General features: G+C 43.3%; 3 protein-coding genes across 8 annotated transcripts in view; 1 reads left to right on the forward strand and 2 right to left on the reverse strand.

The window, feature by feature from the left end:
- Positions 1–4,924: 4,924 nt before the first annotated feature.
- On the reverse strand, positions 4,925–15,396 carry CMC4 (C-X9-C motif containing 4). Of its 2 annotated transcripts, none has more exons than XM_080794772.1 (3): positions 15,264–15,396; positions 8,454–8,521; positions 4,925–6,284 (listed from the first exon to the last, which is right to left on the reverse strand). In XM_080794772.1, the coding sequence occupies exons 2-3, from the start codon at positions 8,509–8,511 to the stop codon at positions 6,136–6,138; spliced, it is 207 nt and encodes a 68-aa protein (XP_080650898.1). In that variant the 5' UTR covers positions 8,512–8,521; positions 15,264–15,396; the 3' UTR covers positions 4,925–6,135. The 2 variants fall into 2 exon arrangements, with proteins under 2 accessions (XP_080650898.1, XP_080650897.1); XM_080794771.1 differs by lacking the exon at positions 15,264–15,396 and adding an exon at positions 9,438–9,621.
- Positions 9,538–15,324, reverse strand: MTCP1 (mature T cell proliferation 1). Its single transcript, XM_080794770.1, has 5 exons — positions 15,264–15,324; positions 10,411–10,562; positions 10,120–10,290; positions 9,987–10,038; positions 9,538–9,900 (listed from the first exon to the last, which is right to left on the reverse strand). The coding sequence occupies exons 2-4, from the start codon at positions 10,513–10,515 to the stop codon at positions 9,991–9,993; spliced, it is 324 nt and encodes a 107-aa protein (XP_080650896.1). The 5' UTR covers positions 10,516–10,562; positions 15,264–15,324; the 3' UTR covers positions 9,538–9,900; positions 9,987–9,990.
- A 618-nt stretch (positions 15,397–16,014) lies between the features above and the next one.
- Positions 16,015–19,915, forward strand: part of BRCC3 (BRCA1/BRCA2-containing complex subunit 3) — a 56,061-nt gene continuing 52,160 nt past the window's right edge. For 3 of the 5 annotated variants that reach the window (XM_080794841.1, XM_080794843.1, XM_080794844.1), the window contains exons 1-3: positions 16,015–16,158; positions 16,789–16,805; positions 17,589–17,643. In XM_080794841.1, the coding sequence (XP_080650967.1) occupies positions 16,036–16,158; positions 16,789–16,805; positions 17,589–17,643 (195 nt within the window). In that variant the 5' untranslated portion in view covers positions 16,015–16,035. The remainder of the gene's footprint in view (positions 16,159–16,788; positions 16,806–17,588; positions 17,644–19,915) is intronic. The other 2 variants (XM_080794842.1, XM_080794845.1) reach the window with 1 other exon arrangement.

A 19,915-nucleotide genomic window follows, 5' to 3' on the forward strand; every position in this document is an offset into this window, starting at 1 on the left:
CATCCCCCAATCGTAGTGGTATGAGCCTCTGTGTTGCATATTTTTGTGTAAGAACTTAAAAAGAGGTTTTCACTTTTTATTATGGAAACTTCCAAACATATCTAAGAGAAAGGTACAATGACCCTCATATATTTATCACCCACCTGCAATGATTGTCAGATTGCTTTATCAATTGTTTTGAAATAATTATAAAATGTATCCTTTCATTATATTTTAGTGTGTATCTCTAAAAGGTAAGAACCGTTTTTAAAAGTCATAAATATAATACTCTACTATCATACCAAAAAATTAATAATAATTCCTTAATATCAAATATCTGGCCAGTTTTCAAAATTTCCTGTCTCTTAGAGTTTTGCATTTGGTTGGTTGAGTCAAAATCCATATAAGGTCTACCCACATTGCATTCAGATGGTCTCTTAAGTCTCTTTGAATCTTTATGTTCTTTTTCTTTTCCTTTTTTTTTTTTTTTGGCCTGCAGTATAGTTACTGAAGACACTGAGTTATTTGCTCCTTAGTTTTCTACATTTTGCTTCTGATGCGGGGTCCCTGGGTTAGGTCATGCACGGCAATCAAGGCTGCAGCTCTATCGATGACTTCACCCACGTCATTCACCCAGACCAATAGAATGGTGACTGTAAAACCTAACTCATGTGCCCTGTGCTCCTTTGGGTTGCATGACGGGAAGAGTGGCCACCGACCGCCTCTCTGGTGGGATGGGAGTTGCCTTATGTCCATCTGTATTTTCCTGTGATTATCGATGAGGACAGTAGGTCATTCTAACCTTTCGTCAGCTTGTAAAAGATAATAGACCAAAATAAAACCTGTAAGTTCCTGTGGAAGTTTCTTCCAAGCCTTCTGGGACCCTGAAGTGCATGGTGAAGGTCAGGATTGCAGGTGGGCCTCACGCTGCTGTGATGAGAATGGTCTTGAGTTCTGTCCACCAAGTAGGGCCACCGCTTGTGCCTGTGTGGGGTGCTCTGGTGTATGTGTTGGATCTCAGCAGGTGTTTAGGGAGCTTCTAAATTGAGGCCCTGTTGCCAGAGCTTTGTTTGAGATGATGAAGGGGAAGGTAAGATTTCTCCCAAAAGAACAACTAGCAGCCAACCCTAATCCGACCCATCGTACAAAACCAAGATACCAGGACCAGGCAGTTAGTTGCACACATGATGGGATCATTTTTTTTTTTTATTATTAGCAAGGCTTGTTTAGTGAGACACACATTTTTCTCCAGAACCCAGAGTCCAATAATGTGCTGGGCTTGTCTCTGAAGAAACTGTAGATTTTCTGTGAATGACAGAGGAAGTCGGCGTGTTTGGGAGTTTGGTGCCCCCTGCTGGCAGGGATGTGGTAACACCATAGTCGGGGCTTCTCTACCTGTAGCTCGGCCCGGATTAGGACAAACTGCTGTGAACGTGTCTCAATCCTGCCCAGTCCCATCATGGCAGCAACAGTTCATCAAAGGGTGGCTCAGGGTCACAAGGGCACCGGGAGGGGCCGTGGTGGCCCAGCAGGGGACAGAAGGGGCACAGTGGGGTGCACGGAGGCAGGGTGGCAAAGGGGAGAAACGCCTTGCAGGTGTTTCAGCCTCCAGGTGTGGATGTGTCCGTCAGACAAGGTCACAGCAGTTTCTCTATAATGCTTGAGTTCCTTCTCCCTGAAGTTCGCCCTAGTGTCCAACAAGACGTGAGAGGGACCCAACTTTCAGTTTAGGCTGCTGCCTTCTCAGGCTCCAAAAAATAAGACTCCAGTGTTGTCAGTCATCGTAAGGCTCTGTGTTCTCATTGCTGAGCAGCCTCATTGTCATTAGTGTCACTGTCATTGTCTTAACATACAACATTTTCCTCCTGCTTCCCATCTGGACCTCATGTTTGCTCCGACCTCTTAACACTCAGCCTGGGGACATTCATCAAACAGCGGGAGTCCTGACTCCCCCCACCTGCCCTACCACTTAGTAAGAGTCCTCCTTACTGGACCTGGGCAGTTACTGCCTCGTGAATGCTGGCAGAAGACAGGACAGGAATAAAGTTGGAGAACAGTTTTCTAGAAGGAACAAACCTTACGTAAGTCGGGCTGACATACTCTGGTAGGGGATGCTTAAGCTATCAAAATGCCGTTCCTGTATGGTTAACTATTGTAAGACTGTTGTCTCCGTCCTTTTGTTTGATGCTTGTCAGCCAGATGGGCATGACTAACGGTTGGGCTCTTATCTGAGACCTCTACTTTTCTATAGTTTCGGAAAATACAAGAAATCTGTGCTTGAAGAAATGGTATAGAGATGGATTTGAAATTGCTGAGTGTCATTAATGTTTCACGATCATCTCAGTTTCTTCTCTGATGGAAACTCACTTAAGGTGAAACTGGACTGCTTCCGCCAATCACCAGCGTGGTTTCCGTCGTGAAGCCCGGGTACGGGGCTTTCTTCATTGTTTACACAATGTTAGTGTGATCTCTCGGAGAATTGGGCACAAGATATGTATCTTATTCTGGACCTGATTTCCCAGAAATCGTGTTCTGTGATGTTTGGTTCTTCTCAAAGAATCATGAATTTTAAGAGCACTATTTTTCTAAAGAAAATTGACAGTGTTGCACTTTTTTCACATTTAAAAAAACCTGTGAAGTCAGCTTATTGACTCACCAAAACTGTCTACCTTTCTGAATTTAAAATGGTAAGAATGCTGTCGGGATTATTGAGAGCAGTGGAGTTTTACAAACTACTGACACGCTCTTCTCCTATAGATGGAGTTCACTGGTCTGTGGCACCTCTGGGTTAGGGTTAGGTTAACCCTCATATGTTTCCACTGAGCACCCAAGGTTGAGAGCCACTGAAGCAGAGTTGGAAGCTGTGCTAAAAAAGTTATAGTTCTGGGGCGCCTGGGTGGCTCAGTGGGTTAGGCCTCTGCCTTCAGCCCAGGTCATGATCCCCGAGTCCTGGGATCGAGCCCTGCATCGGGCTCTCTGCTCAGCGGGGAGCCTGCTTCCTCCTCTCTCTCTGCCTGTGTCTCTGCCTACTTGTGATCTCTCTCTCTGTCAGAAAATAAATAAAATCTTTAAAAAAAAAAGTTAGTTCTGCTGTTAACAAGTGACCACTGAACAGGCCTTTAAAGCCTTTTATATTAAGTGCCATGCAACTTTAGATGCCTTCCAGATACCAAACACAAGCGTACAGATGATTAAATGTTAGGAGTTGTGGGGAGTGGATGCGGGGAAGGGAGTTGTCACACCAGCATGATGGCAGATGAGGAGCTTCTCTCATCAGTGGATGCTGAAGTTTTCGGATGAAAAGTAGTGAGATACGGCCCTCCCCACTGAGGTCTTTTAGTTACTAGTTAACCAAGTGATTAAACCTAGCACCACCAGCCCACTTACAGACTTTTTAGTCTCTACAAGAGAGATCATAGTTCTCTCCCTCCCAGTTCCTCCCTAGAGACTGCGACTCAGTGCTGCGGTCCCTAACACGGAAAAAACACTGGATGAATGTTGAGCTTTTCTGATGGCTGTTCTACTTTTCTGTGTCATAATAGCAGAGAAGAATCCGATTTAATGTCTGCCAATAGATGTTGACTTCAACTGAGAAAGGACTGAGCTTAAAGATAGGAAGGAATAATTTATTTCAAGTTTTGAGAGTCCCAAGTAAAGTAGTATACCCTAGGGAAAAAAGTTTAAAACAGTCTGAAACTTGAGTAGTTAACTCAAAAATGATTTTGTAATAAAGCACAGTAAAACTATATATTTGATCATACAGTGATTCTTAGTATAAATCCTAGCACTGCTATCAATTGATAATTTTAAATGTAACTTACATGTGTATATAATGTAAACATAGTTGTAAAATGTTTTATTAAATCATTTCACTGTTCACACAACAGTTCATTTATTAAATCATTTCACTATTCACACAAGAGTTCATTTAAATGATTTCATGAGAACACAGCACGATCACCCTGGTTTGTGGACCAAACCTCTCTAAGGCAGCGTTTTCTCCAAGTCTCTCGGGGGAACGTTCACCCTGTGAGGGGCTGTCTGCAAGATGGGGACACTTCGGCAAGTAGTGCATTCAATAGTCCTTTTCAAAAAATCATAATTTACAGTAACATATTGAAAGCTTTGAAGTCTTAGAGGAGAGAAAAACCTGTTAACTTATGTCTAATGTAACATTCCCCGAACTTATCTGACCACAGAAGCCTTTTGTCCCCTCCCCGCCTTTGACAGCAATTCCTAGAAACACTTTAGGGAATGCTGCTTAAAAGAACAGTTGGTCTCAAATAATAATGCTATTTGACTATCTCAGACTATCTTATGTTAGTCATTCATGGCAATGTAGGATCCTCTCTGTTCTGGACTGAATGTTTGTGTTCCCAAAAATTCGTGCTGAAATCCTAACACCCAAGGTGATGATATTTGGAGGTGGGGCCTTTGGGAGATGATTAGTTCCTGGCGGTGGAGCCCTCATGACTGGGCTCAGTGCCTCTATTGAGCAGACCCAGGAAAGCTTGCTCGCTCCCTTCCTGACATGGGAGGTGCCTTGAACTTGGACTTCCAGCCTCTAGAACTGTGAGAAATACATACATGTCTGTTGTTCATAAGCCAGAATGGACTTCCAGCAGCCTGAATGGACTAAGACAGGGACATATCAGAATTTGTTTCTGCCCCTGCTTAGAAAGTCATCTTTTTCTTCTGGGGGCAGGCTGGAGTGATGGTGGTTCTAGCACCTGTCTGAGGAAAGCAAATGGCCTGTTTGATACTGTCACTCTACCACCACCACATGAAGTCACTGACAACTGTCAACAGGCTTCCTACAGCAGCCTTGTATTAACATGAGGGTTCACTGTAACGTTTTGATTATAATAGATAAACCACCTAAGAATTCTGTTGCTGCCTGCCTGCCTTCCAACGAAGTGTTGTTTTTTTTCTTTTTTTTTTTTTTGAGTTTTCTCATGATAAATTAGGGGTTGTTAAACATTACAAGAATCATTTCTAGGCCTTTCCTCCCACCTTTTGAACAAATATTAAGTGTCTTCTTGCTAGGCACTGTAGTGGGGAGGTAAAAGTGGAAAGAAATGCTCTCACTGGCATCTGGAAGGACACTGTGCTCTGAATGTGTCATGGTTGTGGCACTGGAGGGGTGTCTTTTCACCTAACACAGGACGAGTTTTATGAATGGTACTAGTAGTCCAAATTCAAAGGCTAAAGACAATTCATTAACATCTATATGAAGCAATTCTCCAATTCTCAGTGGACACTGACTAGGTGTCCCCACAAACTTAATTAAGTTAGGACCCAATCTACTTGGAATTAGTGTCAGATCCCCCAGGTTAGGGGCTCAGTCTAGAAGACTGCCCCAAATTCAAACACCTATTGCTAAGTCCAGATTGTTACCTGCCCTTCTGCCTCACTGGCTATAAATCTGAGGTTCCCAAGGACATCCTCCTTGGGTTTGATTAATTTGCTAGAGTTAACTACAGAAACTCAAAAACGTTTACTTCAACATTTGCCAGCTTATTATAAAGGATACAGATAAACAGCTAGATGAAGAGGTACAAAGGTCAAGGTCCCACATACAGGAGTTTCTGTCCAAACCCAGTCCTTTTTGGTTTTTATAGAGGCTCCATTACAGTCATGACTGATTAAATCATTGGCCATCGGTGACTGATTTAACCTCCAGTCCCTCTCCCCTTCCCAGAGGTAAGGGGAGTGTGGGATTGAAAGTTCCAACCCTCTAGTCACAGGGTTGGTTCCCCTGGCAACCAGTCCTCATGCATACGTTACTATGCAAAAGTCACCTCATTAATGTGACAAGACACCTTTATCACTATTATCACTTAGGAAATTCCAAGGGTTTTAGGAGCTGTGTACCAGGAAAGGAGATAAAGACCAAATATATATTTCTTAGAAGTCACAATATCGCAAGTACCAAACCAAAATTTTTCACTTAACAGGTTTATTTTAGCAGCTCAGTTTTATTACATTCTACATATTTAATATCTTTCTATCTGTTCTGCATAGATGGCATATTCACTAACTTTTATAGTTGACTTTTTTATTTGATATTTGCTGCTACCTGGCCTGAAGAAAGAGTCAGGGAGACAAACTTGCTTGGTGGATACATGGTGCAGCATTTAACTTTTCAGCAGAACTTTACTTTGATGTAGGCTTCAGTGTCAGCTTTTCTTCCTCCTCTCTTTCAAATCCCGAACAGACGAGAGATCTTCCCTTAGGATATCGAGCGCAACACTTACGCAGTTCTTGGATGACAGCCTGACACTTAGATTCCATGTAGTTGTTGGCTGAAAAACAGACAGGCAGACCCTAGTCATGATCTCATTGAACTCAGATGCAGGGAAGTTTAGATCAGCGCTTCCCACTCCTTTTCACTTCATTTTATCTGCGGACCCGGAAAAGAGGATGCACCCAAATCCATTTAATTCTTTCCGATGTACAGACCAGTCAACAGGACAATTAGAAAAAAAAAAAAGCATGATTTACAAAGCGGTTGAAAGGTATTTTTACATATAAATTTCCTTTTCTTTCAGGTTAATAACTTACATACCCTTTTCTAGGACAGTGGTGGCTGTGGGACGTCCCTACCAAGTCTGTGCAACAGAAGTGGGGAAATTGCAGTCTCTGGATAGAGAGCTTTTTTACAGCTGTGAGCTAAGAATGGTTACATTTTACAAGGGTTGCAAATACACACCCACATTCCCACCTACACACTCTACAACAAAGACCTTCGGGCCTCCAAAGCCTAAAATATTTCCTGTTTGGCCCTCTACAGAAAATATATGTAGAGCCCCTACTATACGTAGACCTTAAGTCAGGAAGAACTTGACCTAAAGGTTCTAGGTCAGCTGCAGTTGATCCAAGTCCCCCAGTGCTAAAATGGGGTGCACGGGTGTTAGTCCAGGATTTTAAAAAAACAAACCCCAATTCTGACTAGAAAGAATATAGCAGAGTGCCTGAGTCCAAGCTTGGAGTCAGACCAAAAGGGTTCAAACCCTCACTGCACCCCTTACCAGACAAGGTATCTGACTTCTGTGTCAATTTATCCATCTATAAAACGGGGGTCATAGCAGCATCCACCTCATGGATGAAAGGACTAAATGACTTAATATGTTTAAAACACTTATGGCTGTGCTTAATGCTAACTTAGTCCTTCCAGCCCTCAATCCTCCCACACTATATCCATATGTTGCTAATTCAAATAAGGTAAGAATTTATTTGGGAGAAGAAGCTGTGAAAAACATTTTCCTTTTTCCTAAATTTGGAGGAAAGAAAAGGATGAATAAAGTAGCATTACTATCATTATACACCAACATTGTAGATTAAGATTTTATGAAATACTGCTTACATCATAAAATGAAAAGTCTAAGAATGAAAGTTAAAAGGCAAAGGAAGTATACAAACGAGGGTTTTCTTTAGTAGTGAATCTTTGGGTAAATTCTTAACATTTTTCCTTCAGACCCTTCTATAGTTTCATGGCCTTCCATCTCTATTACTTTACTAATGGGAAAAGTTAACAAAAATATCAGTGTTGAAGTTCAGAAAGCTCTGTAGCTTTTCTATCTGTTCTTCTGCCAATAATAATTCACTGATTAAAAAAAAATAAAATCCTCTAGCATTTGGTCAAACTTATTGGCCAATTTAGAACCAAACTAATTTGGGGAAAAATCAAGTGGACAAAGCACATCAAATAAGCTTTAGTTGAAGTTGGCTTTTTTAAAAGACTTAGTTGCTGACTTGGCAGCCTGAATTCCAATTGCATTTTCAACCCCCATTTCTAATCTGATCGCTTTTTAAAAAAGTGGGTTTTCAGCCACAGTGAAGTATAACCAACCCATTTAAAACTAGTCTTTTTAAAAAAGGACTTTGCTCAGGGGCGCCTGGGTAGCTCAGTGGGTTAAAGCCTCTGCCTTCGGCTCAGGTCATGATCTCAGGGTCCTGGAATCGAGCCCCGCGTCGGTCTCTCTGCTCAGCGGGGAGCCTGCTTCCCTTCCTCTCTGCCTCTCTGCCTACTTGTGATCTCTGTCAAATAAATAAAATCTTAAGGAAAAAAAAGGACTTTGCTCAGCTTAGTAATTCTTAACTCTGGCTGTACATTAAACTAACCTGGTTAGCTTTTTAGACTGATTCCTGCCCAGAACCCATCTTCAGGAAGTCTGATTTAATTGTTCTAGGCAAGAGCTTTTTTTAAAGGTTCTAATGTATTTTAAAGATTTTAGTCTAATGTAGTTTAAAGATTCTAACGTATAACCAGGATTGCAAACACGAAGCTTGGATCCTATCACTTTGTATTTTCTGCATCTTTGTTGAAACAATGAGAAAAATCTTCAGGATAATTACAGAAATACTACTTTTGAGAGGAGCTCATATCATTTGCTGATAAAAAGAAAAGTTGGTCTCTTGTAGTTAGTTCACAGAAAAAGTGGAAAAATAGAAAAAAGCATTTAACATACTACCTTGTAAACATTTCTGTATTTCACAGGCTTGTTTCTGGCACGGATCCTTCTGCGGCATTTCCAGAAAACTAAAATAAGAAAAACGATTTTTATTTTGTCTTTTATCCATAAAGACTGTAAAGCCCCTCTAGATGGGATTTTCTTCTGAGACAACCAAGTATGCTAGAAAACAATTGCACTAAAAAATACTCTTCCCATTCATAGGATGAATCAACTGTATTTTTATAATATCCATTTCGTTCAGTTTTGAAGACATAAATAGCTTTACATGAAAATAAAACCTCGAATTCAATCACCTCATCTTGAATATCGTAAACCAGTTGCGGGCTAAAGGAGCCGATGCCACAGAGCAATAGGCTTGCCCACTGCTCGGATCTATCATTCACAGAACCACCCTTGGTAAATGATTAAACTCCTTGAGCCTTTTTCCTTATAATTCGTATGTAAAACGGGGACCATCCCTATGTACCTCAAAGCATTAGTGGAAGGATTAAGTGCACAGAATAGTCTAGCCGGGAAGGGAGGCAGTAAGGATTCAATACATGGTAGATGTGATTCCCAAGATTTTTAAAAAAAATAAAACCTTACTTTTAATGTACATAAACAGTTATATGACTACTTTAACTCAGAAAATGCTTTATCAGGTAGTAAATGGTTTCCTAGGAATCAGCAATATTTGGTGCTATTATTACTTCCTGAGAAAGGTGCTAGTTAAGCAGCTAAAATAATTTTTAGAGCTCTTACAGAAACCAACTTGTTTATCTGTAGCCAGAGAATGAATTTAAGTGCCCATGATTTTGATTAGCAACCTCTAAAAATTTGAAGGCACAATTTCAGAAAGGAAAAAGGCCCAGAAGCCTTTGTAGCCCATTTCATTAATTCAAATAACCTCCTCTTTTTTCAGAGCCCCCTAAGTTCTCCGTAAGATCCAAGTTAGGTCAGTACTGGGAGGGGAAACACTGGAGCAAAACCTGGGATATTTACAGGATGGGAGAAGGAAAGGCAGGTGAATTGCGCAGGGCAAATAAGCGACACATAGATGTTGATGCTGCTAGGAGCTGCTCTCTTCTCTCTAAACCAGTACCAAGTCCTTGGTGATCGGGGCATCTGTTCTGTAGCAGGTGCTGACTTTTGTGGGACTCATCAGATCCCAGTTCCAGCTGATGATGTCCATTAACGGTTCTATGGCAATTTCCAAAGGAGTCAATTTCAAGTTACGTATCCTGACTAAGTGCTTTTTTGACTTGCTTTCTGCCTGTGTGACCCCCTCTCTGCAGTTCCACTTGTGGTGTTCTTCATGACCCTTCCTAAGCTTCTGTGTTCTTGAGCAGTTTTTCAACCCAGTCCCTCCCCCCAGGCCCACAGGTGGGTGCACTGCAGTGGTGGATGAAGTGATTGCCATATACTGAATAGAACAGAGGAGCATATCTTCCTAGAATCCCAGCACCTGGAAAAAAAAGTAGATCATTAAAATCACAACCAAACAGAGTGAAAAAGAAAAAGGGAGAACAGGGGAGAAATAGAAATACATACCAGGTTAATCATCAGGCAAAAGCTTAAGCAACAGCTCCTGTACTCCCCTGACCTGTCAGAAAAAGAAAGTTTATAGAGTACTCTGTTGTAAGAGCCCCCAGTACAATGGAAAATGATTAAGCAACATGGGTACCATTAAATGATGCTGGATCTGCCACAAGCGAGAGTTGTTATCCATGTAGCGTTCCTCAGGGTAGAGTTGCCACATGAGAGGTAGCTGGGAGGTAAGAAGGTGACTTGGTCTAGCTGCGTCACCTAAGGGAACCTGAACTTGCTGGACTCGTGCCCTTAGGGAACTTGTCTCCTAATGGAAAAAAATGATCAAAAATAGAAGCAAAGACTTCAGAATTTTGAGACTGGTTAGAAACCAAGATGCTTAAAAGCAAAATCAATTTAAAAAAATAAGCAAAATGTAAACACTTACCTCTTCCACGACGGCCACCCACGTGCGCTGGTATTCGTCGCGGTAGATGCCCTCTTGATGAACCCAGAGGTGATCGGGTGGAGCCCCCACATCCTCTCCTGCCATTCTGGGCTTTGGGTTCCAATTCTAGCCCTGCTTTTCTCCACCTAAGCCTGCAGCGCCCGCGCACAGGACACAGGTGTGACTTTTCGGGTTTGAATGAACTCACCAGTGAGCAAGGTGACCTGGAACTAGCAACCACCAACCAAAACAAACTCTTACGTGTGTACTTGCACAGCCTGCATGGAGCCGAGGCCATCTGACGCTCATCAAGACACTCAAGTGCCACTCAGCAGAGCCTCAGGTCACGCTAACTCTTGCCTGTGAAGCACTCAGCTCCCGAGCTCAGTGGGGAGCTCCGTGGAGATGTAGGACTAGCACCTCAGGAAGCCGGGCAGTGGTGTCACAGTCTCTGCATTCACAGAGCAACCTCTGACAAAATGCAGTTAGCAGCGGAGTGAGTGTGCACAGGCACTTATTTGGGCAGCAATGGATGCGTGTGCCATATTCCCCGGGTAAAAGCCCCTTTCAAGCAATTCCATTTTAAAGGACTGTGAAGGCTGAATTATGTGCATCGCTTTCTAAATTAAAATTCAAAGTTTGTTTTAAGGACAAACAACCTAATTATCAGCTTACTTAGAAAGGTTATTGATAGCAGTTGGGCATTTCCAGAAGGGGGTTTTCATGTAAAGGAAAATATTTAAGGAAGCTTCATGGAATTCTGAAGCTGCAAAAGACTTTGGGGATCATGGTGATTTGGAGCGGAGAGCAAATGATGGTTATCCATCTAGGTCCTTGTTTCATTTTAATAATGCTTCAGGATGTCACCGGAACCCGTTTCTCCACAGAGGTGTGCATTTTAATTCTGATTTCGCAAGTCAGAAGGCCAGAAAAGGCCTCCGCCATTTGAGAGGTGTAAAGGAAGCAAATCTCCTGGGCAAAGTCTTTCCATAACGCAGACTCAGCTCTAACCCCATAAGGGTTTTCTGCCTAGCTCTGGATCTCATTTCAGGGCCTCACGATTACTCGACCTGCATTTTGCAGGAATGAATAGTTTGTACCTGGCTCCTAGCATCATGGCATCGTTTCACTGTATTTCTTCCTCTGACAGAGCAGATCCGGCATTGGTGGATCCGCCCCACCGAACAAACGCCTGCTATCCTCACTAGGCGGCCTTTAGGCAGGAGAGGAACCGCAGCACATCTCCGAAGGTTGCTAAACCATTACTGAGATCGCCAAGAGCAAATGAGATGCCAGAACACGGTATGACACAGCCAAGGAAAAAGCCTGAAAGAACTAATTGAGCCAAACTAAGCCCTCTTTTCAAGGACAGCAGGGTTTTGTTTTTGTTTTTTTGGTTTTTTTTCTTATCACTGTTAGTTCACCTTCCCTGGTAGTAGAGGAAGATGTGTTTTAGAGATGTAATAAATGGTCTGATTTCAGTGGATAATTTAAGAGCATCATAGTTGCTTCACCCATTGTATCCTGAATGGAGTTGACTCTGAGCCCCTGGTAAGCCCCCATCTTACTAGGCTCTCTCATCGCAAATTCACCTAAAGAACCCCTTCTCCTTCACCCAATCCCAGTTTCTCTAGGTGGCGACACCACCTCTCCTGATCTTGCAGACTCAAAACTTGCAAGTTATCTTGGACTTCTTCCTCTTCTTCGGTTGCTGCATCCTATCTGTCACCAACTTCAGCAAGCACCACTGCCACCATATTTGAGACAAACTTTCCTCTAAATACTAGGCTCATTTCTAGCTCCAAATCCTTGCTTGAGCTTTGTACTTGCCTAACACGCCTCCACAAGCCATTCTGCCTATCTCAGGACTATTATGGCAGAATGCAGGTGCCTGCCTTCTCTAGGAAAACTTCGTGTCTCCTAGGACTACTGCAGCGTTTGTGTCTCAGCTCAAGCTCATATTTTTGCCTCTAATTATAAACTGCCTTTGCACATTTGCTCTGCTTATTTCACGAGCCTTGTCTCCCCTCAAATACAGTATCATAAGGTCTTCCATAACAGGAATGATATAGTAGTACTGGGCACCTGAAGTGTCAATGCTAGTCAGTGTTCCTGTGCGCGAGTGAGTGGATAGGTACGCGGAGCAGAGAGGGGAAACAGATAGAGACCACATATACGTGGGTAGAGACAGATTCTTTAGGTATATTATATAACTATATATTCTGTCAAAGTCATTTTTTTCCATTTAGCAGATACAATTGTTCTGCTTCTCCTTTTCCCCAGGGCTGTGGAAAGGAGAGATACAAACAAAAAGCAAGTAAATACTAATGTAAAAAATATATATATTAAATTTTGGATTTTGAGTACAAAAGAAATAAGTATGGCCATTAAAAAAAAATAGAAACCAAGTATTAAGAGTTTCACTACCATCTCACCTTCACAGATAGTCAACAACTCATATATTGACATTTAAGCTTGTTTTGAATGAAAAGCAAAATTTTACTGGTTGCACTGACATCAAAACGAAATGATTCCAGTGATATAGAGGGCAGATAAATTGGAGATGATTGTCTGAGTTACTATGAATTACTACAAAGAGGCTTATGAGTCACTACAAAATATTCTTAGAAGAAAGGCAGTGTGATGTGCTGCTGGGACCTAAAGGCCAACATGCTGGGCATCTGTAGGGTGAGCCGGGGAACAAACTCCCGCTTGTGACCCTGCACTTATGTGTGTTACCACTTACGGCGAAGCTGCTGCATGAGCACAAGCCAACAATATCCTTACCAGAGAAAAGCAAAGGCTGAAGGACTAAGATTAAGATGAAGGCCCATAAAATCACAGGTTGTATAAATTGGAAACCATTTCCCTAAAATGTCATTCTTGGAACACTTGCCCCTAACTTTTTCCTTGGTCAGATAAGTTTGGGAATCTTATAGTTACTTATAAGCTCATAGTGTGGTAAAAGCTTTGGCAAGTTACACAGTAAAGAAACCTTATTTTAACATTTCCCAAATTCATTTGACTAGAGAACATTTTTCTGCACATGAAACTTGTTCACAAAATTCAGAACATCTTGAGCTAAGATGAATCTCTAAAATCCTCAAGATAAACTCAGGTACAATGTGCAATATAATACCCAATATAAACCTCCTCCACTCAACTCAAAGGAATACTACCATCTTCAAATTCAAATGGATTCAAAAAGTGCTTATATGGCTTTATCATCCATTAAGGCGGTAAAGCAGATTGTCCCCATGGGGGTCACCTTGATGTCATGGCGAGAGACCACACTGGCCTAGACAGACTATTTCCTAGTAAGGAAATAATTTCATAATTTCATTTGGAGGAAAAATTTCATAAATTTTGTGTTAAATTAAATGGATGATAAACAACATTGAAAGACTTCCTTATGAAAAGTATAATTTACTTCAATTTCCAGGTGTTTGAACAATTTGTAAACATTAATCAGTTGAACATATTTATTTTCTTTGAAGTGAATTAATAAACTGATTTAATCACAATGGGTGAAGTTACTAAGAACACATGCCCTGGAGTCAGCGTGGCCCGGGTATGAATCCTGATTTTGCCACTTGCTAGCTTTGGGAATTGGGACACGTTAACGTCTCTACACTTGTTTTCTGAGGTGTAAAATGAGCAATAAACAATGTATCGATTGTAATGGTCAGCACTTACTTATTTTATGTTTTATGGATACTGTTATTACCGCCACTTACCGATGAGGGAAGTAAGTAAGGCACAGAGAAGTTAGGTAATTTGCATGAAGTCAGAATACAGCTAGGAAGTTGTACTGTCTGATTCCCATTTGGGTAGTTTACATGGAAAGGTAGCAAAAAATAAGCATGCTGTAATAGTCTTTTTCTGTACTACACTTAAACATTTAGAACTGTAAAATGCAGCCATGAGCATTATAAAAGTTAGACAATGTTGGTCTGACGTTTGAGGTTGACTAACAGCATCAAGAAAGAAAAGGTGTTTTTGTTGTTGACGGTGCCTAAAGGCACTTTATGAAGTCAAAACACTCCACTGCTAAAGATAATAATGAGAGGAGCCGTTGTTGTCCCATTAAGGCAGGGTGTGCAAGCCACAAACAGTAACTAATATATGCGTCACAAACGTAGCTAATAGATGGTGTAAAACCAAGACTTAAGAGAAAATTTCCATGGGTGCAATGTAATTGCACTCTTTAAGTTTTGCCCAGTGTTCATCATTACCAAGATGAATCATGGAAAGAGGTGCCGTGTGATCCTTTTGCGTTAGGTAAAAACGGGGGTTGCCGGTATACCTGTCACAGATAATTTCAGTGGATGCGGTCCCTGTCTGTGGGGGGACATGGGTTGGAACTGAGTTGGGAGAAAAGAGCAAAGCATCAACACCTCTTCAAGGAGCACGTTGGGAATGTTCCCTTTCCAGTACTGCCATGCCTGCCTGGCTTCAACACTGCGCAGGGAAGAGAAGACCAAATCAAACAGACATAAACACTGTGATTTAGCACGGTTCCTACAACCCACGTGTCATCCCTAATCTTGGGAGTTGAAAGAGCTGTACTTCTACCCGTGGCACGTTTGACATTCCTGAAAAGAAAACCCATTTTACATGGAATTTCACCACGTCTGATATCATCGAGACAAGGGGAGCTGAGGCAATTTTCACTGTGGATATCGACTGCGAGACACCCCAGACCTTTAATACAACTCAAGTCCCCCATTCCCGTTCCCTGCACCGAACGCGTAGGAGCCCTACGAGCCTATGTAGAACACAGCGGCAGGCAAGCTTAAGAGTGATACTTTTTCAGACACAGTATAGCACTGTTGCGGGAAGAGGTTACTCACATGAATATAATGTTTCTCGGGCTAATTAATCCGCCTAAGGAGCAGCGAGGCTAAAACTTCCAGGTTCCCCCGCCCTGGGCCACTCAAGCCGCGATCGGGACGTGAGCCCGGGGCGCGCCGAGGGGCATCCCGGGCCGAGGTCACCCGAACCGAAGTTAGGAGGCGAGGGCCGGCGAACGGAAGCGGTCCAGGGAGAGTTGTACAAAATTCAGGGGCCGTAACTTGGAAGCCAAGCGAAATAAAACAAGACCCGAACTGTCTTAGGACCGAATTTCACAGGAGCGTCCCTCTGGCTCGGGAGGCCGGCGCGCGCGGCGAGGCCGCCTCAAAGGGCTGTCCCCGGAGCGTGTAGGCCGCGCACGGCTCTCGTCAGCGGGCGGGCAAAATGGGCGCGGGCGCTCCAGAGGCGCCGGCCCGGCCGCTCGAGCGCCGCTCACAGAGCACGTCGGCCCGCGAACCGTGCGCGCCGCCTCCCCGCCCACCCCGCCACCGGGCCTGACGCCCCGACCGCGGCCGGCTACCGCCCTGCGCCCGACGGCCACGCCTGCCCCAACCGGCGCGGGCGTCTCCCAGGTGCCGCCGGGCCGGCCCCGCCCCGGCCCCGCGCGCCCGCCTCGAGCCCCGCCCCACCCCGACCGCCCCGCCCCGCCTCGCCCCGCCCCGCCCCGCCCGCTCTCCCCAGGCCCCGCCCCCGCGGAACCCGCGCTCGGGAGCACCCGGTTGGCCAGGCCCGGATTGGGCCCAAGGCGGACGTGAGCAGGGTCGGACCAAGATGGCGGTGCAGGTGGTACAGGCGGTGCAAGCGGTTCATCTGGAGTCGGATGCTTTCCTAGTGTGCCTCAACCACGCTCTGAGCACCGAAAAGGAGGAGGTGATGGGGCTGTGTATAGGGGAGGTGAGTAAGTCACTTAGCCTGATCGGAATCCTGCTGAGCAGTCGCAGCGTGTCCCCGGGTTGGGTGTTGGCAGCGCCCAGGGCTGCGGAGGCTACGGGAACCTCTGACCGAGACCCTTGGACCGAGACTTGGGATGATCACGTAGTGGAGGCCCCGTGTCTTCTGCCTCTGAACTCGCGTTGAGCCTCCCGCAACGCCACGGCGATCTGACCCTCTGAGTGGGCCTTGCAGTTTCTCTTGGCTCTAGATCTGGAGTGATTACCCCATTGACCAAAACCGTGAGTCAGGCCCTAAAGACACTGTAGTATGAAGAGGACAGGAGTGTATCAGGAAGCAGCCGACCACGATTAGGGCCCCTAGCCTCGCCTACAGTCTTTCTGGGACGCCTTCTCAGGGTATCAGAAAACCAGACAGGGAAGAACGTTCCAAAGACACAAAGGTTTCCACGGGATTAAGTGTTGCAGACGATGAGGAGACAAACCTTACTTGTTTATAATCCGAAGTAACAATTCTCCAGCCTTTCATGCTGGTATACAGGAACACATGACCCAAGTTTCATATCATCTCCACCCATGTACATCAAACTGCCGTAATGTGATCAATAATGTTTTCTGCTTTTTCCCACTCTAGTTGAATGATGACACAAGGTAAGAATATATTTCTTTACTCATCTCTTTTGGTCTATATGTTACTATTAACTCAAAATGATGACAACTTTGGCAATATTGTGTACAACGTCTATTTTAAGTTACCATTATGAGTCCGGAGCTCCCTCAGTGACACACTTTGAATTCCACCCCAACCCTAAAGGTTGGTTTCCACCTAACTTCCTACTTGGAGAATTTTCAGTTTGATATATGTATAACCTTCTGAAAAAATATGGGCAGTGATACCAAGATCATGAGTGAACCTATGAAAGCTCTTACACATAGAATTTTGTATGACTCGTACACTGTTGTCACATTCCACTTGGGGGCTTGATATGTTTCATGTTCTGTCTCCCCTGAAGTAACAACGAAATACAGGTAATTTTCTTCGCAGCACACATAATAAGCATATTAAGAGACATTTCCCCCTATTGACTCCTTGCTTCATCTAAACTATCAGTGGCTTTCTGCTTCCCTCTGGTACGCTCTATAATGATCTCAGAGATGGCCAGAAACTTGAGTGCTTCAGGAGGCAAAAGCTCTGGGTGACGTTTATTTAAATGTCAAAGCATAGCAGAGTGTGTATCTCACAAGCCTACGTCCCTAATACCCAATATTCTAGGAATTTCGCTTTGCCACTGAACACATTATGTACCTAGCCACCCTTCCTTTGTTTCTGCTAAGGTTTCACTGCAAAAACTGCAAATCTTGTTACTTTGCTTTAATATCTTTTTATATTCCAAAATTCAGTTCCCTTTTTTCCCCCTAATTTACCCCCAAAAGGAGTGACTCCAAATTTACGTATACTGGAACTGAAATACGCACAGTTGCTGAAAAGGTATGTATGCTAGAATTTTGCATGATAGAAACTTATAGTTGGGGAGGGATTTCTGTCCTGAATCTGATGATCTCAGCCCGGGATTAATCCGATCTGCGCAGTCCCGCACTTACGGTTGGGTAGGATGTTCTCTCTCCGGTAAAACCAGATGAAGAGTGTACTCACTGGGACCTGAACCTAATTTTTCTGTTTGCAGCAAATTCAGATGAGGAATCATTCTCAGCTCTCCTTGCCATTCTCTGCCTGATCTCTGGCCCTTCTCCCTGCTTCCTTGAACATTTGCTGGTTTGCTTGCTTCACATCACTGTTACCTCCTTATCTCAAGTCCCAATTCCTACTTTGGCAACCTTCTGCTGTAAGCAAACTATGCATGACTCATAATTCTTAGTTTATCTTGACTTTTTTCCTGTCTACAATCCTGCCTCGCCTTTTCTGGCATGCTCTAGCCTTCATGGTCTAGTAGAATGCTTTTCAACCTACACTTTTTGGTACATTGTGTTTCCAATGTGTTGCAGGCCACTGCTTTTGTAAAATACGGTAAAAATAAATTACGGCCTCCTCTCTGCTAGGCAGATGATGGGCGTGATAAAAACTATCAGGCGAAACAACTCCATCTACTTTTTACCCCTATATCCAAACTTCCCCATGTTAACCACTTTGCCTCCTTTCTTCCCATATCAAGGAAAGAGGTTTACTTCCTATCCAGAGCTACAGGTTCTTCAAAAAACTTGCTTATCAAATATCCTCTCTTCTCAGTCTTCAACCTTTTGACACTTTTTTCCCCTTAGGATACAGATGTGCTTAAATTACTCTCATTTTACAAAGGAAAGAAAAATAACTTTCAATCCCTGTAGTTACTAGAATCGTTTTAATAGACCTCTTAAAAGACTACGCTACAATCATTATCATTTCTTTACCTTCAGTAGTCACGCATACCAAGGTCTGGTTTCCAGTTCTGTCTCTCCAGCCACCTCCCCATAGCTGTATCAGTGGATTATTTCTTGGTGCTAATCTTAAATCTTTCTCCTTGGAACTCTGAACTGTCGTGGGTTTTTTGTTTGTTTTGTTGTATCTGTCTATTCCTCTTCTCTCCCTCGCATCCATTATGGGCTCTTCATCCTCCGCATTAAATATTGGTATTCTCCAAGTCTTTGGCTTGGCCTCCTTGCCTTCCCGGAATGTCTTCTGGGCAACATATTACCTTCCCTATGGCTTTAGCTACAACATTGAAGTTCAATCTCGCTTTAAATCTTTCCTCTGATACTCACTGTGGGACTTCAGGCATGTTATTTAACATCTGTGAGCTTTGGTTTCTTTGTTTGTAAAACAGGGATAATGACAGTTACTAACCTCATAGAATTGTTGGGAGACTTGAATTTGGGTAATGTACGTAAAACACTCATTTGTGAACTAGACATGGTAATAGAACCACCCTCAGTGTGTCACTGGGGAGTTATTTTTAGTTAGTTAGTTATTTTTAATTTCAAGTTTTAATTGAAATTCCAGTTCATGTGTAGTGTAATATTGGTTTCAGGAGTCAAATTTAGTGATTCATCACTTACATATAACACCCAGTGCTTATCACAAGTGCCGTCCTTAATGCCCAGTACCCTTTTAACCCATCACCCGGCCCACCTTCCTCTATCAACCCCTAGTTTGTTCACTATAGTTAAGAGTCTGTTTTATGGTTTGCCTCTCTTTGTTTTTTCCCCTATGTTCGTGTTTTGTTTCTTTAATTCCATATATGAGTGGAATCGTATGGTATTTGTCTTTCTCTGATAGACTCATTTCACTTAGCATAATCCACTCTAGCTCCATCCGCATAGTTGCAGATGGCAAGATTTCATCCTTTTTATGGCTAATATTCCTACACACACACACACACACACACCCCCCATATACCTCCTCTTCCTTAGTCATTCATTAGTCTATGGACATGTGGGCTCTTTCCATAATTTGGCCGTTGTTGATAATGCTGCTATAAACATAGGGGTGCATGTATCACTGGGGGGGGGGTTACCAAGTTAATAAATGGAAAGCGCTTTTCCAAGTGCCTGACACATGGCAGGTAGCCAATTAGTATTTTGTTAATATCCAGTAGATACTAGTTAATATCAATTATCCCAAGCCCTAGAACTTCATACTCTACTGCCTGTTTCAAGTTTAGCTAGACAGAGGCATCTTAAACTAACATGTTCAAAACTGAATCTTCCCTCTTCCTCGAACCCACTCCAACATTCCTCCACCACAGTAGTTCCCAAGCCTGGGGGCG

This window comes from Martes martes, assembly GCF_963455335.1.
Source record: "Martes martes genome assembly, chromosome: X".
NCBI lineage: Eukaryota > Metazoa > Chordata > Mammalia > Carnivora > Mustelidae > Martes > Martes martes.

What these genes read in the sequence shown, in the direction of transcription:
- CMC4 (XM_080794771.1), bottom strand. Translation starts at nt 9,490, where the DNA reads ATGTGTCGCTTATTTGCCCTGCGCAATTCACCTGCCTTTCCTTCTCCC. An exon ending in GCCTTTCCTTCTCCCATCCT is followed by an intron (nt 8,522 to 9,437) that starts GTAAATATCCCA and finishes TTCTTATTTTAG; the next exon opens with TTTTCTGGAAATGCCGCAGA. An exon ending in AATACAGAAATGTTTACAAG is followed by an intron (nt 6,285 to 8,453) that starts GTAGTATGTTAA and finishes TCTGTTTTTCAG; the next exon opens with CCAACAACTACATGGAATCT.
- MTCP1 (XM_080794770.1), bottom strand. Translation starts at nt 10,515, where the DNA reads ATGGCAGGAGAGGATGTGGGGGCTCCACCCGATCACCTCTGGGTTCAT. An exon ending in GGGTGGCCGTCGTGGAAGAG is followed by an intron (nt 10,291 to 10,410) that starts GTAAGTGTTTAC and finishes TTTTTCCATTAG; the next exon opens with GAGACAAGTTCCCTAAGGGC. An exon ending in AGATCCAGCATCATTTAATG is followed by an intron (nt 10,039 to 10,119) that starts GTACCCATGTTG and finishes TTTTTCTGACAG; the next exon opens with GTCAGGGGAGTACAGGAGCT.